The 24155-nt window shown below is 46.1% G+C and overlaps 1 protein-coding gene across 1 annotated transcript in view; it reads left to right on the top strand.

Annotated features, from left to right (window-relative positions):
• Positions 1–24155, top strand: part of PRKDC (protein kinase, DNA-activated, catalytic subunit) — a 147547-nt gene that overhangs the window by 92110 nt on the left and 31282 nt on the right. The window contains exons 53-65 of the mRNA XM_058668618.1: positions 504–628; positions 709–858; positions 1887–2060; positions 3392–3490; positions 4794–5001; positions 7405–7594; positions 8416–8634; positions 14161–14273; positions 15756–15887; positions 17536–17715; positions 20385–20590; positions 22063–22201; positions 23791–23979. Of these exons, the coding sequence (XP_058524601.1) occupies positions 504–628; positions 709–858; positions 1887–2060; positions 3392–3490; positions 4794–5001; positions 7405–7594; positions 8416–8634; positions 14161–14273; positions 15756–15887; positions 17536–17715; positions 20385–20590; positions 22063–22201; positions 23791–23979 (2124 nt within the window). The remainder of the gene's footprint in view (positions 1–503; positions 629–708; positions 859–1886; positions 2061–3391; positions 3491–4793; positions 5002–7404; positions 7595–8415; positions 8635–14160; positions 14274–15755; positions 15888–17535; positions 17716–20384; positions 20591–22062; positions 22202–23790; positions 23980–24155) is intronic.

Below are 24155 nucleotides of genomic sequence, written 5' to 3'. Positions count from 1 at the left end.
TTGTCTTTTCAAAAAGTTTATTTTTAAAAAATGTATTTATTTTTATTGGAAAGTCAGATATACAGAGAGGAGGAGAGACAGAGGGGAAGGTCTTCCATCCGCTGATTCACTCCCCAAATTACTGTAACAGCCAGAGCTGAGCCGATTTGAAGCCAGGAGCCCCTTCCTGGTCTCCCATGCAGGTACAGGTTCCCAAGGCTTTGGGCCATCCTCGACTGCTTTCCCACGCCACAGGCAGAGAAATGGACAGGAAGCAGGGCCGCCAGGATTAGAACCAGCGCCTGTATGGGATCCCGGTGTGTGCAAGGCGAGGACTTAGCTGCTAGACTACCGTGCCAGGCCCAAGTAATTTATTTTTAAAAGGCAGAATTACAGTCAGAACCCTGTGGTAATTGACAGCATCAAACACCCTTCTTGGGTGCTCTTGCATTTTCAAGACTTGTTTTTATTGCTTAGTGGTAGCTTCTACCTTTGTGTATTTGTAAAGTGACTTCATTCTCTAGGTCCTGGAGGATCTTGTGCATGAACTGGTTGTCAAACAATTGAAGCAGCAGCAGAAAACCAATGAGGACAAATTTATTGTATGCTTGAACAAAGTGGTCAAGAGCTTCCCTCTGCTTGCCGACAGGTAGAGACCCTTGGGGCCACCTTTGGTGGGTGGGTCTCCCGGCCTGCAGCCGTCCACTGAGCACACACCCTACGGCTTAGGTTCTTGAACGCAGTGTTCTACCTGCTGCCCAAGTTTCACGGCGTGATGAAGACGCTGTGTCTGGAGGTTGTGCTCTGTCGTGCAGAGGAAATCCCAGATCTGTACTTCCAGCTCAAGAGCAAGGACTTTATTCAGCTCATGCGACACAGGTGAGTGAGCAGCAGCCTCACACTCTGGCTCAAAAAAAAAATTTTTTTTTGATCGGATATTGTCAATTCATGAAGAACCTGCCTATTCTCATGAGATGCCTGTTTGTGGAGAATGGGGGGAGGGCAGCCTGAGAATGAAGACAGTGCCTGAGGGGAACCTGCTTCTTCTCCTCCCCCCACAACACACACATGCCACCTTCCTGCAGTTGACCTGGTTTTGAGCTGTGCCCGGTAAGAATGTTCCTTTGTGTATTCAGGTTGTGTTAATTTACAGGATTGCTCTAAGTGAATGACACTCTTTTCCTGTCTTGGTGTGTGTAACATAGTTTTACATAGTGATACATTACTGATCAGGGTGGAATCAGTAAGTTTCACGAAGTGTGTGTCACCATGTTGTAATGGCCAGCATTTACTGGGTGTCTACCACCCCAGGAACTGATCTGAATGTATTAGGAGCAAAAGACCGAGAACAGGAGCAGGTGCCAACTCTGTCACACTTAACCTCATCATTTGATATTACACACCAGGCAGCACTTACAATTACTCTCTAAAATCTGAAATCCTTTGTATTTTTAGGTTATTTTGTTGAGCTATCAAGTTTTAATCTATAGTAAACTTTTCATGTTCAAATAATTTTACAGGAAAGTTAAAAGGTAGTACTTAGAACTTCCTTACATTCTTCACTTCGTTTTCTCATGTCATGTAATCATGGTATGTTTGTCAAAACCAAAACATTAGCATCAGAACATTACTACTATCTGGACTTTATTTGATTGTACTGATTCTCCCCTCGTCTTGTTCAGGGACTGGTCCAGGATAGTGCATTGAATTGCTTATTTTTAATAATCTAGCTCATGGTAATTATTTGTGTGAGTGCAGTGTTTATGTAAGCATAGTGCTATTCATCATAACAGACTAGGAGTAAAGAACAGCATGAGGAACGGAGTGTTGCCTGTCACACTTTGCAGAAACCCAAGAATGAGAATTGTTAAGTCTGTGTTTTTTAAAAAAATTCTCTTTTATCGTAGAGATGATGAAAGGCAAAAGGTGTGTTTGGACATCATTTATAAAATGATGGCAAAATTGAAACCAGTGGAACTCCGAGAACTTCTGACCCCTGTTGTAGAATTTGTGTCTCACCCTTCTCCTGTGTGCAGGGAACAAATGTATAATATTCTCATGTGGATTCATGACAACTACAGGTAAGGTCCATACTGATATTTAATAGGACTTTTCTTAGTGATCTTTTGGGTGCATTTAGCAGTCTGAAACATAATAGAACACTATGTAATCACGTAGTTCAAAGCAAAACATTTTATGTTGAATTTAGTCTTTTATGTTGAATTATGTGGTCTTGACTTATCCATAGTTTTGTTTACTGCAGTATTATATACCTGCATTTAATCAAGGTATGAGGATGCTAAATGGAAAGTTCCAGAAGTAAGCAAAGCATAGTTTGAAATGGAACTTGTACTGTTCTAACTGGTGTAACATCTCCCTCCATCCTTCTCTGTCCCACTTCAGAGCATGAGCCGTCCCTTTGCTCACTCACGCCATGTACTCCCCACCCAGTAATCACTTAATGTAATCGCCTCAGCTGTTGTATTGCTGCTCAAAGCACAAAAACCACGATGCTGGCAATCCAGATGTGCCGAGGAGAATCACATGTCAGGGTTGAGGAGCCTTTTTTCTGCCAAGGGCCGTTTGTGTACTTACAACATCATTCATGAGCCATACAAAATCATCAAGTTAAAAATTAGTTTGCTGTGGAATCATTAAACTTTGAGTCTTGTCTGCAGGTTGCCTTGGCAGGGTGGGATCATGTGTCTTCAGGGCCTCACACAGCCCACAGACTAGATGTTCCCCTACCCCCTGCTTTATGTGAAAAGGTTAACATAGAAAAAGATTTTTGAGAGAAAAAAATCACTTTCTTACGAATTTTATCGTAATACATTGTTGTTGTTATATCTTGTTGATAGCCTCTTCCTGTACCCAGTTTATAACTTTATCACAGATAGGTGTGTAGATAGGAAAGCATGTCGTCTATAATGGATTTGGAACTGTCCTTGGTTTCAGGCATCCACTCGGAATCTCAGAACATTTTTCCCCATATTTGAGGGGCACTGCTATTTGTGTAGGAAGTAGTGAGGCTATAGGGTGAGTTAAAGTATGTCAGTATTCTGCTTGTAGAATAAAGACTTAATTTTGTAGTTACTCTTTACAGTCTGCAAGGTTGAGATGAACTTGGCCAGGATACCTCATCCTGCAGGAACCCATGGCGGCACTGCAGGCTGTTCTAGGCCTGCTGATGGTGCCCATGCCTGCCCTCTGCCCGTGCCTGCCCTCCCCTGCTAGCAGCAATGAAAGGGGGCTCATGAATGGGGAAGGAAGGTATCAGGCCCAGGCACACACTAAGCAGGTACTGCTCTGAGCTGGGGCAGGTCCCGTGAGAAGGCAGTTGTCTTCAATTCTAGGTGGTATTCTTGAAGTCTAAAGGTGAGTGCTGATGTTTTGCTATTTGTTGTTTTCTCAGAGATCCAGAGAGTAAGGCAGATGGTGACTCCCAGGAAGTGTTTAAGTTGGCAAAGGAGGTGCTGATTCAAGGACTGATCGATGACAGCTCCAGCCTTCAGTAGGTCTCCGCTTGGAATAATTGGGCCAGGACAGTTGCATTTTAGGAGTACTGCTTTCCACACAAACGTACTAAATTTTTCAACACTGTTAGAAATATATTGGCAATATCTTTCGTCCTTCCTGCATTTCCTGTGTAATCAAAATGTATTTTAAATCACATTATAAAGAGTAAGTCTTAGAAATCCTAGCAAGTTTAAAATTTTTGCAGAAGGTGTGGACAGAACATTCTTTTGGTGCAGTGAGCTAAATTGTTTCAGAGTAGAAAGAAAATCTGTAAGGATGATTCTTCTGTTTCCCATTTACCACAGACAGCTAGGCTTGCATGATACATATTAATGCTGACTGATGTGTCTGGAACCTTAAGGCTGAGAGGAACCCATCATATTACCACGTGAGTGATGAATACTGTGGCCTGAGGTACAGCCCTCAACCAGCTGCACGGTTGTCTAGTCAGACCTCATCACAGTAGGAAGGACAGCTCAACTTTGATGTGATTCTGTGTATCAGCTTATGTTTGTGTTCTGCTACAGTTTTAAATTCATTAAGATTTTGAAAATTATATTTGGATTTCATAAATGTCAGTAAATTGTAAAAAAAAAAAAAATCTAAACTTTTTACCAGCTGCAGTTGGAATATTTCAGGGTAAGAATTTTTTTTTAAAGATTTATTTACTTATTTGAAAGAGTTAGAGAAGTTTCCGATGGCTGGTTCACTCTCCAGATGGCTGCCATGGCCAGGGGTTGGGCCAGGCTGAAATCAGGAGCTTCTTCCAGGTCTCCTGTGGGGGTCACTGGGACACTAGCACTTTGGCAATCTTACACTGCTTTCCCCAGGCCATTATCAGGAAGCTGGATTTGAAGTAGAGCGACTAGAACGCAAACTGGCACCTATACGGGATGCTGGTGTTATGGGGATTCTGCCACACACAACACTGGTGTAATTTTTGGAGTTTTATGAATGATTATATGTATCCTCTCAGGATGTCTTTTCAGCTTCAACTTAGATAATATTATGTACTCATTCTTGAATATTTCCCAGGGGATTGAGATGGGAAAATAACATTCCCACCTCCAGTTTCTCACCTCTTGTAGAATGCGCTGCCCTTTGGGAATGTTCCCCTTCTTCAAGACATATTATTATTTTCCTAGATCAGATCCTTATCTTTATATTTACAGGTCTGGGCGTGCTTTCCCCCATGGTTAAGCTTTCTGTGTCTTCTCTGTGTGATATCCTGAACAGGATTTTTTTCTTCTTCATTTACCAATTCTTAAATTAAATGCACTTTTCTGTCTGCTTTTCAGATTGGTTGTTCGAAACTTCTGGAGCCATGAAACTAGGTTACCTTCAAATACCTTGGACCGATTGTTGGCACTAAACTCCTTATATTCACCTAAGATTGAAGTGCACTTTTTAAGTCTGGCAACAAATTTTCTGCTTGAAATGACCAGCTTGAGCCCAGATTATCCAAACCCCATGTTTGAGCATCCTTTGTCAGAATGCGAGTTTCAGGTGATGTGTTCATCTGTGGGTGATAACAGATATCAAGGGCTTTCTGCATTTGTTAATGCGTATTTTCTACTGGTGGTAAACTGGCTCTCTTACTTTCCGGAAAGAGGCTCATCTTCCTCTTCCTCTTTCTCTCAGCCTCTGTGGGATTTCCTTCCACCTTCCCCCACCTGTCCTGTCCTCCTGCACCTTCCTGGAGCATGCTCAGGAGTGTCCAGAGCTCCTGGAAGGTGGGGCTTGGAGCTGCACCGTCCACACTGGTGTCTCTAGTTACAAAAGTTAACCCTTATTAAGGGTCTGGCACTGGAAACTTTGATCTTGAAATATGGACATACACATAAACTTGGGAATGGACCCAAGTTGACTTCTTTTTCTTATACAACTTTTACCCATAGCCTAAAGGTGACTGTGCACAACATTTTTATGCACCTGTGTTTTGACCCTGGCCCATCGCTTGAGATAGGTGGGGAATTTTCCACCAGTGGCATGATGCTGGTGTCCAGAATATTTGGGGTTTTGGAGCATCTCAGGTTGCAGGTTATCTTGTCAGGTATGCATAGCCTGTGACTATCTCCTACCTAATGTTTGTGCATGTGCAGAAGAGCCAGGCCACTGGCTTGCAGCATTGTGCCGTGGTACTGTTACTAGCTGTGATGTCAGCTGGCCATGTAGAATGTGAAAGTAGAAAAATAGTCTTTCCTCCCATGACAATTAGTTTTTTTTAATATTTATTTTTATTTGAAAGGCAAATTGTAGAGAGAAGGAGAGACAGAGAGAGGGTTCTTCTATTCACTGGTTCACTCCCCAGATTGCCACAATAGCCAGAGCTGAGTTGATTCAAAGCCAGGAGCCATGAGACTTCTGGGTCTCCCATGTGGGTGCAGGAACCCAAGGACTTGAACCATCCTCCACTGCTTTTCTAGGCCATGAGTGGGGAGCTGAATCAGATGTGGAGCAGCCAGGACATGAACTGGTGCACATATGGAATGCTGATATATCACCTTACTGACCCCAAGATTTACTGATTTACTTGAAAGACATAGTTCCAGAAATAAATAAGAGGCAGAGTATCTGCCCACCTGCTTACTCACCAAATGATCACAGTGTCTGTAAGAACTGGTACAAGCTGAAGCTAAGAGCCAGGAACTCCATCGGATCTCTAACGTGGGTACAGGGACTCAAAGGCTTGAGCCATCATCAACTGCTTTCCAAGGTGTTAGCAAGTAGCTGGATTAGAAGTGTAGCAGTTAGACTTGAAACAGTATGTGGGATGCTGGTGTCACATGCAACAGTTTAATGTGCTGCACCACAGTGCCAGCCCCAGCACTTAGCTTTTATAGTTAGCAAATAATTTTCAAAATTTACTCCTATGGGCCCAGTGCGATAGCCTAGTGGCTAAATCCTTGCTTCACATGTGCCGGGATCCCATATGGGCACTTGTTCAAGTTCCAGCTATTCCATTTCCCATCCAGCTCCCTGCTTGTGGCCTGAAAAAGCAGTAGAGAATGGCCCACAACTTTGAGGCCCTGCACCCATGTGGGAGACCTGAAAGAAGCTCCTGGCTCTTGGCTTCGGATTGACACAGCTCCAGCCGTTGCAACCACTTGGGGAGTGAACCAGTGGACAGTTCTCCTTCTTTCTGTAAACCTGATCTGCCTTAATAAAAATAAATAAATCTTAAAAAAACTCACTGCCTTTCAAATAATGAATAAATCTCAAAAATTTTTAATTTAAATTTTGATGTTTAAATAGTTAACAAGAATGCATGCCCATGAGGACCACTGATGAGAATGGGGAGGGTCAAGGTATGGGGGAAGGTGAGTGGGGCAAATGTTCCCAATTTTTTTATTCTCTTGTGCCTGGGAGTGGGGGAACAAAGGAGGGAGAGGGGGCTGCCCCAGCTGCCAAACTACATCAGTATCTGGGGATGGGAGATGTCCACTTGACGTCATCTTAGAAACTCCGATATGGAGAAGAGTATTCCAAGGGTATAGCTCAAGTAGTTTTGATAGCTCCAAGATGCTGCTGATTTCATTACTCCAAGGTTGAGAAAATCCTTCCAAGGTCCATTGGCTGACAGAGTCCCCCATAGTGGTCCACTCACCCAGACTCTCGCTGCCAAGGAGTTGCCAGCCGACTTGTACACCTGTTCAGCTCTCCATCTCCTTACATAGCGTTCAGAGTCCTCAACAGACCCAAAGGAGCTGGCCATCATGTGCCCCTTGTGCACTTGGGCAATTGGCAAATAATTGATTGAAACTTTTGAACTGGAGAACATTCTTCTCCCACTGCTTCGCACAGAGAGATACAGAATCTCAGTACATCCCAGCCAACAGATTGTCAGTAAAAAGACTGGTGTGCAGCTAAAGCAAGATGTCATCTCACACAGACCGTTCTTATCCACAGGAGTACACCATCGAGCCCGATTGGCGTTACCGAAGCACCGTGCTCACCCCAATGTTTGTTGAGACCCAGAGCTCCCTAAGCTCGCTTCAGACCCGAACCCAGGAAGGCTCCCTCCTGCCCCGAGGGCCAGCAGCTCGGCAAATTAGGGCCACCCAGCAGCAGTATGATTTCACGCCCACACAGACCACAGGTAACCAGCTTCCTGCGTTCTTTTGGGGGTTAGAGCCCAGCAAAGATGGTTTCTTCTACCAAGAGAATCACAGAGGTCCCTCTGACAGTCACATCCACAGAGACAGAGGGCAGGGGACCAGTAGGGCCATGGAGGAGCAAATGCCAGCACTGAGGATAGCAAATACTTGAATTGGTTTACTTTAATTAAAAAAAAAAAAAAAAACAAACATTGGTGTTATTTCTGCTTGGAACAAGCAGGTCTAGTATTTTCCTGTTGTTTTAATTTTTTTGTCCAGAAAAATTTGTATAGTGCCTCAGCTTTAAAACATCTTATCTCAAAAGCATGGAAGAGCTGAACCAAATGAATTTGCCATGTTTATACTTTATTCAGCTGTTTTCTCAGGTGGTTTAGCTGTCTGATAAGCAAAGTACCAATTACAGAGCAAGATGTGCGAATAATTATATATAAACACATCAGCCTTTGCTTTATGTAATTTCTTTTGCACTTGATTCTGGAATTAGGACTGCTGTGATCAATCATGATGAAAAGTCTATGACAGTGTGGGAATTGTGGGTTCTTGGCACCTGGCAAATGTACGGCAACATCCCTGTGATGGCCCTAGCCGCTGGAGAAGGACCCTGAAGTGCAGGTGCCTTGGTCAGCCTTGGGTCCCACACCAGGGACCCGATGGAGCCTCTGCTCAGTGTCGCAAGGGAGCACGGGAGCCCCATGTCACCAGGTGTGTCTGACCAGCATCGCTGCTGGACCACAGGTCAGGCTGAGCTGTGCCAAGCAGTGTTGAGTGAATGGCGTGACTGCTCTGACCATCCATGTTGCAGATGCAAGGAGCTCATTCAATTGGCTGACTGGGAGCAGTATTGACCCGCTGGCAGATTTCACAGCCTCCTCCTCATCATCAGAGTCCTTGTCTTCTTCCTTGCTGTTTGCCCACAAGAAGAGTGACAAGGCACCGAGAACACCATGGAAGCCTGTGGGACCTGACTGTCTAAAGAAAAGGCTGGGCCTTCCTGGGGACGAGGTGGATAACAGAGTGACAGGTAAGTCAGGGTCGGAAATAGCCACGCTGTCAGTTCCTGCAGGACCAGGAGTGCCTTCCTCACTGAGGCCCTGTGTCCTTGTGCTTGTAATTAAACCCCGTGAAATTCCCTGCAGTGAATGTGATCTGGCCACTTACCACATGGAAAGCTTCCTTTTGTAGTTGTTCCGGAAAGGCATTGAAAAAATTAAACCCAGTTCATGGCTTTCTGAAACAGCAGGGGTTGGTGAGGCAGCAACTGACACTCATCAAGATGAGGTAGAATTGGTAAAGAAGCCTCAAAAACAAGAGCTTCAATCCAGGTTAGGAATGGAGGAAGCACCTGGGGAGCCTGGGAGTAGGAGGACCACTGAGAACAACCGTGGGTGGGTGGGAGCTCCGAGGCGAGTTCACAGAAAGGTTCCCTGGCCGGGTGCAGTGCTGAGGGGGCAAAGAGGACACCTGGCGGGACCTGCCCGCTGCGTGCCAGGTGGACGGATGGAAGGTGGCTCTTGAGAACTACAGCTCTGGGATTGAGTGAAAACCCAGGGGAGGAAATATCCAGGGGAAAGAAGGTCCCAAGACAGAGGCCTGGGCAAAAGCTGGTGTGCCTGGGCCCGGCGGCGTGGCCTGGCGGCTGGGGTCCTCGCCTTGAAAGCCCCGGGATCCCATATGGCCGCCGGTTCTAATCCCGGCAGCTCCGCTTCCTATCCCGCTCCCTGCTTGTGGCCTGGGAGGGCGGTTGGGGACGGCCCAATGCATTGGGACACTGAGCCCGCGTGGGAGGCCCGGAGGAGGTTCCAGGTTCCCGGCTTCGGATCGGCCCGTTGCGGTTCACTTGGGGAGTGAGTCGTCGGACGGAGGATCTTCCTCTCTGTCTCTCATCCTCTGTGTATATCTGGCTGTAATAAAATGAATAAATCTTTAAAAAAAAAAAAAAAGCTGGTGTGCCTGCATCGGTTTGGATATACAGAAGTGAAACTAGGGGAAATTTTTTTTCACTTACTATTAGCAACTAAAACACTCTCTGGCATACAGTTCTTGCACTTTGCTTCTAACTCCTTCCCTCAAACATTCCCAGTGCACATGTGGTCTGTTCACAATTCTCGGAGGGTCATATCATGAGGTGAGCTTTTTTTCTTTTTTGAACTTTTATTTTTCATGATACAGTTCCATAAGTTCAGGGATTTCCCCTTCCATCCTCCCTGGTCACTCTACCCCCCCCCCCAACTATATTCTTCCCTATATTATATAGTTTTTCCCTATATTATTACAATGGCAAAGTCCTTCAACAACAGTCACAAGTCGATCATTGTGCTATTTAGATGGATCATGACATTGTAGGTATAGACAGTGGTAGAAATTCTAGCATCCTATTGTCAAGATGTTTAACAGTTTCATTGGGAGTGCAGCGGTGAGCTTTGCCTTGTTGCTGCTCCTGGCTCTCGGGGCGCCTCACTCTCAAGTGCTGTCCATCCCCTCTCCCCACTCAGCTGCTTCTCACTGCCTTTGCTTTACATCCCCTCTCATCTCAGCCCCACGACACATGCGCAGCCCTCCTCCTTGCCTGCACATGGACCTCAGAGGCTCTGACTTGAACTTCTCCACTGTGCCTGCACCTTTTAGCTTGCTGTTGTGTCTTAGTTCCAGCCGGCAGACAGCAGTGCCAGCTGTTGAGTCAGGCTTTCCCTGTAAGCTTTGAAGGAACACTGCCATCTAGTTACTTTAGGACCTAGCAAGACCAACTCGGCAATAGTTGGCTTTTTTTTTCAGATTTACTTATTTTTCTTGGAAAGTCAGATTTACAGAGAGAGAGACAGAGAGAAAGATCTTTCATTTGCTGGTTCACTCCCCAAGTGGCCGCAATGGCCAGAACCAAGTCAATCCGAAGGCAGGAGCCTCCTCTGGGTCTCCCATGTGGGTACAGGATCCCAAGGTGCCGAACTACCCTCTACTGCCTTCCCAGGCCACAAGCAGGGAACTAGAAGGGAAGTGGAGCAGCAGGGACAGAAATGCGCCCATATGGGATCTTGGCGCTTGCGAGGCAACGACCTTAGCTACTAGGCTAGCACTCCAGGCCCCAGTTGCTTTCTTTTTAAAAAACATTTAGTTAATTTATTTGCAAGGCATAGAGACAGACAGATATCCTCCTTCCACTGGTTTATTCCACACATGAGCGTAATGGCCATGGCTGGGCCAGGCTCACGGCAGGAGCCAGGAGATTCTTCCAGGTCTTCCACATAGTCCATCTTTGCTGCTTTTCCCAGGCACATTTGAAGGGACCTGGATTGAAGATGCAGCACCGGGATTTGAACTGGTACCCCGTAAGGGATGCCAGAGTAATAGATCATGGCTTTCCTGCTGTGCCACTGTGCTGACTCCAGCTTCTTTCTTGAATGGCGGGGAGGGGAGGGGGTTGGGAGGGAGTGGGGAGGGGGCTGGGGTGCTGAGGCTCAGAAAGAAATGAAAATTGTGAAAGATGGCAGCAACGATTGTCTGCATCTCAAATTGTACCCTATTTTCTTGAGTATATAGAGTAAAAATTAATGTCATGCTAAAATGAGGGTTCAATTGCGGGATCATATGTAGAAATGACTAGATCTTCTGAGCCTTCTGATATATTTTTCCCCACATTTTTCCTTTTGCCTGTTTTTCTGGGAAATCTCTTCAACTTTTTCATCCCAACCTTGGCTTTTGCAGTTTCTGACTCTTTTTTTTGATTTCCAAAAGCTCTTTTTGTTCTGTTTCTTCAGTCCTTACCTCAGCTGTTATCAGCTCTTTTCTGATAATTAAGTTTTTGCAAATTTTTTTTTTGCTGCAGGGTCTGCTTTTAGTAACCATTTTCCTGTCATTTATTTTGGTTTCTGCCCTTCATTGGTGACTTGGCGTTTTGGATTGTGTTTTCACGTGGGGCACTAAAGCAGCTTTGGGCATAATGCTGTAGGCATGATGACTTGGCCTGAAAAGGAAGCGGGGCCAAACAAGCATGGTGATATGACCTGGGGAGGAGGTGGGTCAGGAGTGCTGGGTGATGTGGTCTGAAAAGGAGGTGATGATGAGCAGGCAGGGAACCATTTCATGGGGAAAAGTCCAGGTTGATTGCTCATGGTGAAGTGGCTTGAGAAGGAGATGGGGCCGATTCGCCTGGTGATATGGTCTGTGAAGGAGGCGGTGACGATTGTGGCAGGTGGCGACATGATCTGGAAAGAAGGCAGGGTCATATGTGCCAGTTGACTTGATCTGGAAAGGAGGGGGGGTTGATTGTGCCTGGTAACTTGGCCAGAGGGAGGTGGATGGGGGGGCAGGGTTAATATGGCAGATGACGTGGTCTGGGAGTGTAGTGGGTCAAGCACACAGGGTAACATGCTCTGTAGTCAAGCGTGTGGTGGCTGGCGTGGAAACATGGCTGGTCTCAGTGCACAGGATATTGTGGCCTAAGAAGGAGGAGTATCGGTGGCACAGGAAAGTGCATCAGGCACCGTGGCCTGGAACGTGGCAGGTTCGAGTGTGCAGGATGACGTTGCCTTGGTAGGACATGGAGGCTAGCACACAATTACATTGCTGGGAAGGAGGTGCAATCCAAAACACCTGGTTACAGGGAAACCTGCTGGGTTCTGGCGGGCAGCGTTATGTGTGCTGGGAAGGAGGCAAGATGGAGCATGCACGATGATCTGGCGTGGGAAGGGGCCTGGGTTAAGCGGGCAAGGTGACTTGTCCTGGGAGGATGCAGGGTCCAGCACCCATGGTGACCTAGCCTGGGAATGAGGTGATTGCCCACAGTGACCAAGCGCACCCTTGGTGACTTGTTCTAGGAAACAGGCGTGATCAAGCATGTGCATCGATATTACTTGCAAAGGTTGCTAGGAGTGGGCAGGGTGCTGGAAAGGAGGCAGGTTGAGCGCACAAGGTTACCTGGCCTGGGAATGTGTTGGCGTCAAGAAGGTGGTGTTTGGCCCGGGAACAAGGCATGGCCAAGGAAGGGGACCTGGGTCTAGCAGACAGAGTGTTGTATCCTGGGATGGAGGTGGAGTCAGACGCAGGCTTAGTGAGCTGGGCTGGGAAAGCACAGGGTGAAGCATAGTGACTTGGTCTTGGAAGGAGGCGTGGTTGAACATGCGTATTGGCCTGAGAAGGGGCCTGGGTTTTCTTGGAAGGAGGCGGGACAAGCGCAGGCGCACTCTGTGACCTGGCCTGGGAACCCGGTGAAGCGTCCCCATGGTAACTTGGCCTGGGAAGGAGGCGTGGCCGAGCATGCGTGTTGAAAGCACCTGGAAGGTTACTGGGGTCTGGCGAGCAGGGTCACGTGTCGTGGGAAAGACGCAGAGTTGAGCACGCGTGCTTCCGGGTGTGGGAATGTGGTGGGGTCAAGTGTGCCAGCCTCTGGGGTCTTGACCTGGGAAGAGTCGAGATCGGGCATTCGTGGTGCCATGAACTGGGAAGGATGCTGAATCTAACAGGCAGAGTGACAAATCCTGGGAAGAAGGCGGGGCCTACAGTGCGCTGGGAAGGGTCAAGGTGGGCGGTGATTGGTCTGGGAAAAGGCACAGCTGAGCATGCGTGTTGGCATGGCCTAGGCAGGGGGCTGGGTCGAGCTGGCAAGGCAACATGGCTTGGAAAAGAAGCAGAGTGGAGCGCCCGCAGTTATCTGACCTGGAAATGCGATGGGGTCGGATGGGCTGTCTGTAAGTGACTGGCTTTGGAAGGAAGCGGGGTGGAGCATACGCACTGACATGACCTTGGTAGGGGCCAGGTTGGAGCAGGCAAGATGACTTGTGCTGGGACGGAGGCGGGGCCAAGCGCCTGCTGACCTGACATAGGAATGTGGTGGGATCCAGAGTACCGTGGTGACTTGGTCTGTGAAGGGTGTAGCATTCACGGTGACTTGATTTGGAAAGGTTGCTGAGTTCATTGAAAGAGATTTGTCCTCGGACGGAACTGGGAACTTGGTCAGTCAAGCATGCCCGTGGTGATTTGGTCTGGGAAGGAATGGGGTCTAGTATTCGTTGTGACATGGTTGGGAAGGGTCGTGGTGATCGGAGAGTGACATCAAGTGCACCTGGTGACGTAATTTGAGAAGGACGCCAGGTAAAGTGCTCACCATGACCTGGTCTGGGGAGGAAGCGGAGTGGAGCATTCATGTTGACAGTATCTGAAAAGAATGTGGCTCTGAGTATTCACACTGATGTGACCTGGGAGGGGGCAAGTCTTGGTGCGCCTGGTGACATCCTGGGACAGAAGAAGGGTAAGTGTTCACTTGACCTTGTTTTTTTTTTCCTATTCATTTATTCATTAATTACATTGTATTACATGACACAATTTCATAGGTACTGGGATTCTCCCCCCTTCACCCCAAACCCCTCCCCCATGGTGAGTTCCTTCACCTTGATGCATAACCACAGCTCATCACTTGACCTTGTTTTAGGAGGTGGCCATGAGGAAAGGAGGTCCCACCAAGTGCTGGGGATGAGGTGTTGCAGGACGTACTGGGTCACGTGGCAGCTGGGCTAAGTGCGTGCATTGACTTGTAAACCTGCTTAATGTTCTCTAGGCAGCGACAGTCGGGTGGAAATACTAAGACTACGCAGACGATTTTTAAAAGACCAAGAAAAAGTCAGTTTAATTTATGCTAGAAAAGGCATTGCTGAACAACAACGAGAAAAGGTTTGTATCTTTTTTGTTTTTTAATTTGGTTAGAAATAGCTATTTTATCCGAAGGCAGCAGCAAAGGCCAGAAGCCCCCATCTGATACTGGTTCCATATGCGTCTACAACCAAAATGACAGAAGCAGCAGTGTGTGGGTTCAGGTTACCTACAGGCCAAACTGAGCCCTTGGGAGTGAAGAGAGTTGAGGACACATTGGTGAGAGTGCCCGTGCCCTGAATCTGTTGTTTGCCTGGCTCTCAGGTCCTGTGGGCCTGTCTCCACTTCCTGTTCTTGACCCACAGCAGCCCAGTCTTGCCCTGTTTGCCCATGGTGCAGAGTGACCACCAGCCTTGCTGTATCTGGTGTCTTAGGGTGTGGGCAGGCGGGCAGGCCTAGCTCTCTGCCTCCTGACCAGAGCCCTTGGGGTAGGAAGTCAGAGCTGTACGTGAACCGAGCCACTGCAGGAGGTGTCCGTGCGAGGCAGGGTGAGGCCATGCAGTGGGAGAGGTGGCCAGTCCCAGAAAGGGGCACTGGAGCCTCTGTGCTGAAAACTGTGGTTGGAAACGTGGACGGCGTGACTTAATAAACATCCCTCAAAATATGAACTTGAGGAAGGCCTTTGTTCAGCCATGGCATTAGTTTTGTTAAGTCAATAATTTTGGCACAATTTCTAAGAAAGTTAAGATGTAACTCAGTTTAAACTCTTGGCCACTTTGTTAATATCCACATCCAAGTGTGAAGTTGTTGAATGATCCTTTCCCTTCCTGTGGAAGAATCCAAAAATCAGGCTGTGTCCAAGTCCCTTTCCTGCTTCCACACCACTCCTAGAGGGGCTTCCCTTAGCCAAGAGAAGGGGCCTTGGATTGTGGTGAAAACCAAACCTAGGGCCCAGCAGCGTGGCCTAGCGGCTAAAGTCCTCGCCTTGAACGCACTGGGATCCCATATGGGCGCCGGTTCTAATCCCGGCAGCTCCACTTCCCATCCAGCTCCCTGCTTGTGGCCTGGGAAAGCAGTTGAGGACAGCCCAATGCATTGGGACACTGCACCCTTGTGGGAGACCTGCAAGAGGTTCCAGGTTCCTGGCATCGGATCGGCATAGCACCGGCCCGTTGCGGCTCACTTGGGGAGTGAATCATTGGACGGAAGATCTTCCTCTCTGTCTGTCCTCTGTGTATATCTGGCTGTAATAAAATGAATAAATCTTTAAAAAAAAAAAAAAAGAAAACCAAACCTAGCAAGACATGCTGACGAGGACACTGGTAGAAGGAAAAGTAGGCATTGCAACTCCGTCCTGATCTCTCCTGAAGCACGAGGGTCATCTTTCACCACTTTGCCCAGATGCGTTAGCAAGGAGCTGAATCAGCAAAACAGCAGGATGAACCCGGGTTAGGAAATGAAATGCCGGCCTCACAAACAGCTGTTTAATTTGCTCTGCCACAGTGCTGCCTTCCACTTGGATTTGCTTGGAAAGGAATTCTGATCTTGTTTTGGGGATTGTAGGAGATCCAGAGTGAACTGAGGATGAAGCAGGATGCGCAAGTGGTTCTGTACAGAAAGTACCGGCTGGGAGACCTGCCCGACATCCAGATCAAACACAGCAGCTTGATCGCGCCCTTGCAGGCCGCAGCCCAGGTCAGTGCCTCGCAACTGTGTCCTCCGCAGCTCAGGAGACCTGCTGCGGTTCCAGGGGTTTCTTGTGCACAAGCAAGAACAGTTGAGGCTGTTCTCTGTCGCAGATGTTTGTCCTGGACAGCAGACTTGGTTTGAAGACCCTGGACTCTGTGCTGAGCCTCACTGGGCTGTTTCCAGTTCCACTGTTAGGGTGTGTTTCCAGTTCTTTTCACACAGAGAGATTGACTTACAGTTATGAGGAATTAGACCCCACAAGTGAGTGTTTGCATTAAGTCATTTAGTGTTCAGAGTCATGGAGTCTCCATCTGTCATATCAAAGAGTTAATGTTAGGATGATGTAAAGTGTAAAGCAAGTTGGTGAATCATTAAAGTGCTAAGCCATTCTCACACTGTTAATTATAAAAATTTTTTAATTGATTTTGACTATATGTTTTTTTAAAGATTTGCTTATGTTTGTGGTAAAGGCAGATTTACAGAGTGGAGGAGAGACAGAGAGGAAGATTTTCCATCTGATGGTTCATTCCCCAAGTGGCCACAACAGCCGGAGTTATGCTGATCTGAAGCCAGGAGCCAGGAGCCTTTTCTGGGTCTCCCACGCGGATGTAGAGTCCCAAGGCTTTGGGCTGTCCTCTGATGCTTTCCCAGGCCACAGGGAGGAAGCTGGATGGGAAGCGGGGTCGCTGGGATTAGAATCAGCACCCATATGGGATCCCGGTGCATATGAGATGAAGACTTTAGCTACTAGGCTACAGCACTGGGCCCCAAAAATGCTTTTAAAAGAACATTTTGCTTCTTTGTTTTCTTATTTACTTGAGAGGCACAGTTCTGACTCTGGACTGGCCCAGCTCCTACCACTGGGGCCATCTGGGTAGTGAAGCAGCAAATGAAGTATCTCTCTTCCCTGTGTCTATTCCTCTCTCTAACTCTTCCTTTCAAATAAACAAACAAACAAATAAATTGTTTTATAAATCTTTTTTTAACTTTTTTTTTTTTTTATCCATTTTATTGTATTGTTGTTGACAATCTTTACATAGTTAACTATAGTTGAAGGAAAAAAAAGAAAAAAAAAGGTTCAGGGGGACAGGGAGGTGGGCAATGCTATTATGTCCATATTGTTTCCATCATGTATCTGAGGTAAAGGGGGATATTGAGGGGGAAGCCCCACCTGGTTTCCCGCCCACCCCAAGTCCCGGATGTGGGGCATGCTCTGAGATATGTGCTCAAGTGGAGTTAATAGTTCTCCAGTTATGAGTCACTGCCAGTTTCGCTCGATGAGGTGGTCCACTGATTGATATGGTCCATCATGAAGTCTCCATTTGTCCCATATTTCGCCGCCAACATGTAGCTGAGATGAATGATTGTCCTATTCTGTCTTCTGTCTTTTCTTGGTTAGAATTCTGAGTCCAGCAGTTCAAGTGGGGAGATTTCCAAAGATACTTTGAGGTATTCCCATATTAGTTTCTTGTATGTTCTAGCAAGCACAGGGCCCGGCACAGTCCATCACCCTTTTTTTAACTTTCTAAATACAATTGAAAATCTGTTTAGAATTCTCATCTGGAGGGTGTGTTTGCACGTCTCTTTTCCAGTATGTATGAATTACATCATTTTTGCTGACCTGAATCGGTCTTTGCCTTGCATTTTCTTACAGAGAGATCCGATAATTGCAAAACAACTCTTCAGCAGCTTGTTTTCTGCAATCTTGAAGGAGATGGGTAAATTTAAGACGGCGTCCGAGCAGAGCAGCATCACTCACAAGTTGCTCCAAGACTTTAATCGTTTCCTCAACACCAGTTTTTGTTTCTTCCCGCCCTTCGTCTCCTGCATCCAGGTAGGTCCGCACAGCCCTCTGGCAGCTAGGTGTCATCCGCTCCGGCTTCCTGAGGCGGCCTCTCCAGCCTCTCTCACAGACAGGAGTGAGGCGTTGTAACAGAGAGGCTGTGCTGCTCGAAATTTATGACAGGGCCATGGTGTGTGCACTGTCATCTCAACCTCGGAAAACAAAGCCTGCCCTCTACTCACTGTTGAGCCTAGTGAGTTCCTGAATTGCTCAGTTAGATTCTTTAACACTATTGGAAGCAGTGCTGGCTTACACACTAATTGCATAATGATTATCTCTAATGAGGTATGTAGTTGTCCTGTTTTCTTGTTCTTGATGTCATTTTATGAATTCTATTTTCATTGGTTTATAACTTACAAGTATGGGCCCGGCGGCGTGGCCTAGCAGCTAAAAGTCCTCGCCTTGTATGCACTGGGATCCCATATGGGCGCCGGTCCTAGTCCTGGCAGCTCCACTTCCCATCCAGCTCCCTGCTTGTGGCCTGGGAAAGCAGTTGAGGACAGCCCAAACCCTTGGGGCTCTGCACCTGCGTGGGAGACCTGGAAGAAGTTCCTGGATCCTGGCTTCGGATCGGCATAGCACCGGCCGTTGCGGCTCACTTGGGGAGTGAATCATCGGATGGAAGATCTTTTTCTCTGTCTCTCCTCCTCTCTGTATATCTGACTTTCCCATAAAATAAATAAATAGATAAATCTTTAATAATTTACAAGTAGAATTCTATCATTGTTTTTCTCCTGGCTACACCAAAGATAGAAGTTTTAGTAATTATACTAAATCAGCTAAGAGGCAATTTCTGTTTACATTGTATTCCAAATGTTTTTTTTAAATCAGATTTATTTCCTGCTTGTAACCTGATAGTCATTTAAACAAAGGCTGTTTGTTCATTCCCCACATCGCTCTTTCTGAGTGGTTAGCCAGCACTGAGCAGCTAAAGCACTTCTGCGGTAGATGCAGTTCGGTGTGCACGGGCGCCTGTGCTTTGCAGCCTCTGCTCTGAGTACTTTCTCAGTGGGGACTCGCATCTGAGACAGGTCGTTGGAGCCCTTTGGCCCAGTATTTATGCGGATGCTTCCTCACAAAGCTGGCAGCACTGAAAGTTTATGTAACCAAGAGTCTGCAGCTGAGAGGTTTGCTTCTGCCAAGCAACTCATTGTTTATAGAGTAGAATGATGCTGTAAACAAGGTTGCACTGAATGGCTCCTGTTGAAAATAACTTGCAGACCTCATTTACGTTAGACACGGTGATGTGTAAAGGAGAGCTAACCTAGTGGGAGTCATTCATTCATTCATTCATTCATTCAGACTACTTGATCTGGGAGTTCTGGGGCCGAGGATGCATGAGCATTAAGCTCCACATAGAGACAGTACTGCCTGCAGTAGCGTCTGGAGCATAGACGATCCTGGATGAATATTTATAAGGAGGGGGTTACTTGAACAAATACATACATGTTTATTTAAAAGATTTCCTGTGCCTTGTGGTGGGCCAATCAGAGAGATGCCATCTCAGAAACTGACAACTTGGCCATAACGAGCCTTTGCTGCATTATTAATTGGAATATAATTATTTAAGGATTTATTTATTGTTTTTATTGGAAAGATAGATACACAGAGAGAAAGATCTTCCATCTGCTGGTTTACTCTCCAGGTGGCTGCAACAGCCAGAACTTAGCCGATCCGAAGCCAGAAGCAGGATCCTCCTCTGGGTCTCCCACACGGGTGCAGGGTCCCAAGGTTCTGGGCCATGCTCTACTGCTTTTCCAGGATGCAAGCATGAAGCTGGGTGGAAAGTGGAGCACCCAGGACACAAACCAGCCCCTACATGGGTCCTGGACGTGCAAGGCGAGGATTTAGGGTCCTAAAGTAGAATGTTATGTGTATTTCTTTTTCTTGGCACTCCTTCTTAGAGTGACAAACATTTTTGTTTGTTCAAGTGTTTGGGGAAATTTATATTCTTTTATTAATCTTAAAGTGAAACTTGAGTTGTCTTGATGGTCACCTAACAGGTGACCAGTATGTGCAGAGCACGTGGGACCAGTAAAAGGGTACAAGGAGTCCGTGGGCACACGGACACAGCAACCATGTGCACTCTGACATGCTCATTCTGTCCGTATGCTTCTGTGTATGGATTTGGGGGGTATTGTTCATTACTTTGAGGTATATAGGACTCCAAAGTGTAACTTGCAAAATACAGATTGTTCTAATTCATGAAATGTAAACATTGTTGAATAAGTTAGCTGTGCATGGAAAATATGGGGAAAAGATGAGGTTGCATAGAATAATAGGAAGATGAATCACCTACTTTTGATGAAAATACAAAATCTTTGTATTTCAGCTACTTTTCTTAGTAAATCAGGCTAACTGTTCCTGGCAATTTCACTTGTTGTTGGGATATGTAAAATATGTATAAATCTTCACATCTTGCTGGTGTTTTCTTCCCTTAATTTCTAGATTGGAAGTGTAAAAATAAAAGCATTTCCTGCTTGGAGAAAATTGAATATTGGGGGAAAATTTGTTAATAGAATTATACAGAGAAGCTTTTAGTGATATCACTACTTACGTCAAAACTTGCTTTTATGTTTAGTAAAATGAATTATTCACTTGGTGAAGATACAGGCCAAGAACCACAGGCTAAACAGCTACATATGTTTGTGGTTTCGCAGGAAATCAGCTGTCAGCACACAGACTTGCTGAGCCTTGACCCGGCCGCCGTGCGCTCAGGCTGCCTGGCCAGTCTGCAGCAGCCCACGGGTATACGCCTTCTGGAAGAGGCACTGCTCCACTTGATGCCCGCAGAGCTGTCCGCCAAACGAATCCGAGGGAAGGGCCACCTGCCCCCTGACGTCCTCCGGTGGATCGAACTTGCTAAGTAAGCTCCAAGTGAAGAGCTCGGCTGAGGAGAACAGATAATAATGGCTTCCTGTTGGCCAAAATGACTCAGCAAAATTGATAGTAACACCTCTTGGATGTTAAATACATCTTCTAATCCGGTGATTCGACAGTTGTCGCCCTGGTCAGAATTGTTTTGCTGAGTGATAAAGAACTGTTTCAAACCCGTTCCTTTTTTCTAGCATTTGATCTTTTAGACTCAAGTTCAGTTTCCTGTAAAATGTAGCTGTAAATTATGATAGTTTGTGATTTTTTTCCTGCTTTCCTAAACTGAACACAGGATGATTAATTGTTTTCTGCAGAACTGAGAGTTTTAGTAACATTTTAATCCAGTTAGTTTGTTTACTTGGGAAAAACAAAATATTTTGTAGTTTGCAATTTTTACATCGTGTGGTTTTATCATAATGAAAGCCAGTTCTGAATCTTGAGGAGGATATTATAGTGAGTTTAAAATTAAATTTGAAGTTCTATTTTTAAAGTGCTGATTTTTAGATCTTTAGGTTCTTTGGGGAGGGGGCAAAGACAGTGAAAGTGGGAGGCAGGGAGCCCCTGTCCTTTTGGCTGTTTTGTAGTCAGTTCCTGTCTGTCTGAATGCAGTATCTTGAGTGTGTAAGGGCTGTGCCCAGCACCAAGGAGAAGTGAAATGGATCAGACACTGGGCACAGGCACAAAGCCAACAATGCTTGTACTTTTGCACATAACCAGGCATACAGTGAGGTAGGAAGTTGTGAGTGCAGGGGTGCCTTAGAGAGACAGACTGTAGCTAATGGAATTTTGCCCAGGCAGCACTGTAGTCTGCGGCTCTGCTGGAGACAGCACACACCTTGCATGTTCAGGGAATCAAACCCATAAAATATGTGTTTGCTGGATAAGTAGGCCATGCAAATCTTAAGGATTCACATTGTAAACATTTTTTTTCTAATCTTGTTGTGTAATTCCTTATACTTTTGTATGTGATCATTTCTGCATTCCTTGGAGATAGTATAGCAAGCACAGGCCAGCATTTTGTTGCTATGCTACAGTCATCACTTTGATCTTGTTAAAGTGGATATAACTCAGGGACCCATATGGGGCACATAGGGTAATCTCCTTCCTGAGTTAATGGAAAGTGCCTAATCTCTTCTTTCCTGGACATCTGGGCTCTGAGTACTGCCTACTGCCCATCTGCCCTCACCCCTGCCCGACTTCCTGTGATACAACTTTTGTCCTCTAGTTTCAGGGTGACAAGAACTGGATCTAGTACTAAACCTGCTTATTTAAGGAAATTATTAATATATAAATGGTGAACCTAAAAACACATTTGAATATTTTTCTGTCTTCTATACGACTGAAGTAGTCAAACCCTTAGTTAATGTGATGTGCAGCAGCCTAGTTGAGCACCATTTCATTAGCTAAGTAACTTAAACTCGGGAGTGTCAGTTCATGTGGTCCTCGTTTTGGCTTGCTTCGTAGGCTGTATAGATCCATTGACGAATACGACGTCCTGCGTGGTATTTTCAGCAGTGAGATAGGGACAAAGCCGGTCACCCGGGAAGCTTTATTAGCAGAAGCCAGGAGCGATTATTCTGAAGCTGCCAAGCGCTACAATGAGGTAAAGTTCATGTGGGTCGTTCACCTATTTCCTTTTTCTATGCATGAAAATAAAAAAAGTTAGTTTTATAATTTAAAACTTCCTGCTGCTTTAACCTTATTCATTAGTGCATTAGCCCCTTACTGTCTCCCTGGTCTCCCTGGTGAAACGCCTTGGGCAGGCTGCTTATGACAAAAACACAGGTTAATTTGGCTCAGTTTCAGAAGGTGAAAGTCTAAAACACAGCGTGGATGGGGTCCTGTTGAGGTCCAGCTGCCACCTGCCTGCAAAGTGTCACCTCAGGGCTGATAGCAGAGGTGGGCATGAGAGAAAGTGGTCTCTGGGCTGGGCAGGAAGCGAAGAGGTCCAGGAGGACCAAGCTCGGGATTTTCCAACAGGGCTCTTGGGAGAATGCACCAACATGCCGGAGGGCTACCTTCCTGCACTTTCAGGGACTCTGGTTAACTTCAGCAGCCCTTCTAGGTCCCTTGAAGATTTGGCCTTCCACACCACCACACTAGGAACTAAGTTTCCAGCACACAGACCTGTGGGAGGACAAATAGCATCCAAATCAAAGCTCTTCAAATTTACCCCGAGGTTAATACTAGCCAAATGTAGTTTCATAATATGCAGATGTGAAGTAATTACTTTATCTCTTACTGTTTTTAAGAAAACCATTGAATAGAGGAGGGTGGTTAGCCTTAGCAGTTAGGACACAAGGTGCTCACTGTGTCCTTATCAAGTACTGAAGTGTAACACCAGCTGCAGCCCCCTTTAGTCCACACCTGGGAGTAATTGGGTTCCTATCACACCTCTGAGAGACCTAGATTGAATTCCCAAAAGTGGTCTGCCCCAGGCCCTGCTTCTGTGAGCATTTAGGGAGTGAGCTGAAGGTTGGCAGTTCTATCTCAAATCAATTTTTTAAAAAAATAAATGGAAACGAAATTGTTGAATAGAAGAAAAACCATTTCACACGTTACCAAGCACTATAGAGAACTGTGTAATGTTTTTTCCACATCTGTCGTTACTGTATAGTTTGTTTTTGAGTAGTTTGCTTCCCTGCTGTGAGTAAAACATTTGTAGCAAGATATGGAGGAGCTTGAGAAGATGCGTGTCGGCTCAGAATCCTGCCTTTGGGTTGCGTGGCCAGCGTCTGCCTAGGAGCAGCTGCCGAGCCGCAGGCTCTGTGGCCTTGAAAAGCAGCCCTGGTTTTCACAACCCTCCTGCAGTTTTCCACAGATGTCCTGAATTCTAGTTTCCATTCTCCGAACTTGTTGAGTTGTAAATAACTCACACCATTGACTTAAATCAAATTAGGATGCATTGAACATGTTCAGTCTTAATCATTTGCTCCATTGGCAAGTTTCTCAGAAAGACAAATGGCTTCCTCTTGCTTAGGGTTTTAGTATGTCTTTATTTTTTTAGGATTCCATTTTTCTTCCTACCTAGTGTCACTCCAGGTAATCTCCCTTTTCCCACACTTTGCCCTAAATCTTAAAATAACTGTCCAGAGTGTGCACGTCATCTTGCCTCCTTTTTTTTTTTTAACCTATGTTCTTTGGTCTTCTCTCCAAGTTTGCTAAATATTCTTGATGATGTTTCTCTGCCAGGCTCTCAACAAACAAGAGTGGGCAGACGGTGAGCCCACAGAAGCTGAGAAGGACTTCTGGGAACTTGCATCCCTTGACTGCTATAACCAGCTCTCTGAGTGGAAATCCCTTGAGTACTGCTCCACGGTCAATGTGGACAGTGGGAGCCCTCCAGATCTCAACAAGATGTGGAGTGAGCCGTTTTATCAGGTGGGGAGGGCTCTCTTTAAGTCACTGAAATGAAAATTTTAGAGAGGTCAGATATTCTCAAACAATTTAAAAACTTTTCCCGAAACAGGTGGTAGTTGTGAAGTATTAGAATGTTTATGACCTGACTCCCCTACAGACTCCATGGTATTGTGACTCTAGCCGCTTGGAGTTAACCC

This window comes from Ochotona princeps, chromosome 9 (genome assembly GCF_030435755.1).
Source record: "Ochotona princeps isolate mOchPri1 chromosome 9, mOchPri1.hap1, whole genome shotgun sequence".
In the NCBI taxonomy this organism is placed as follows: Eukaryota; Metazoa; Chordata; class Mammalia; order Lagomorpha; family Ochotonidae; genus Ochotona; species Ochotona princeps.
This window is presented reverse-complemented; position numbering and strand designations above follow the sequence as displayed.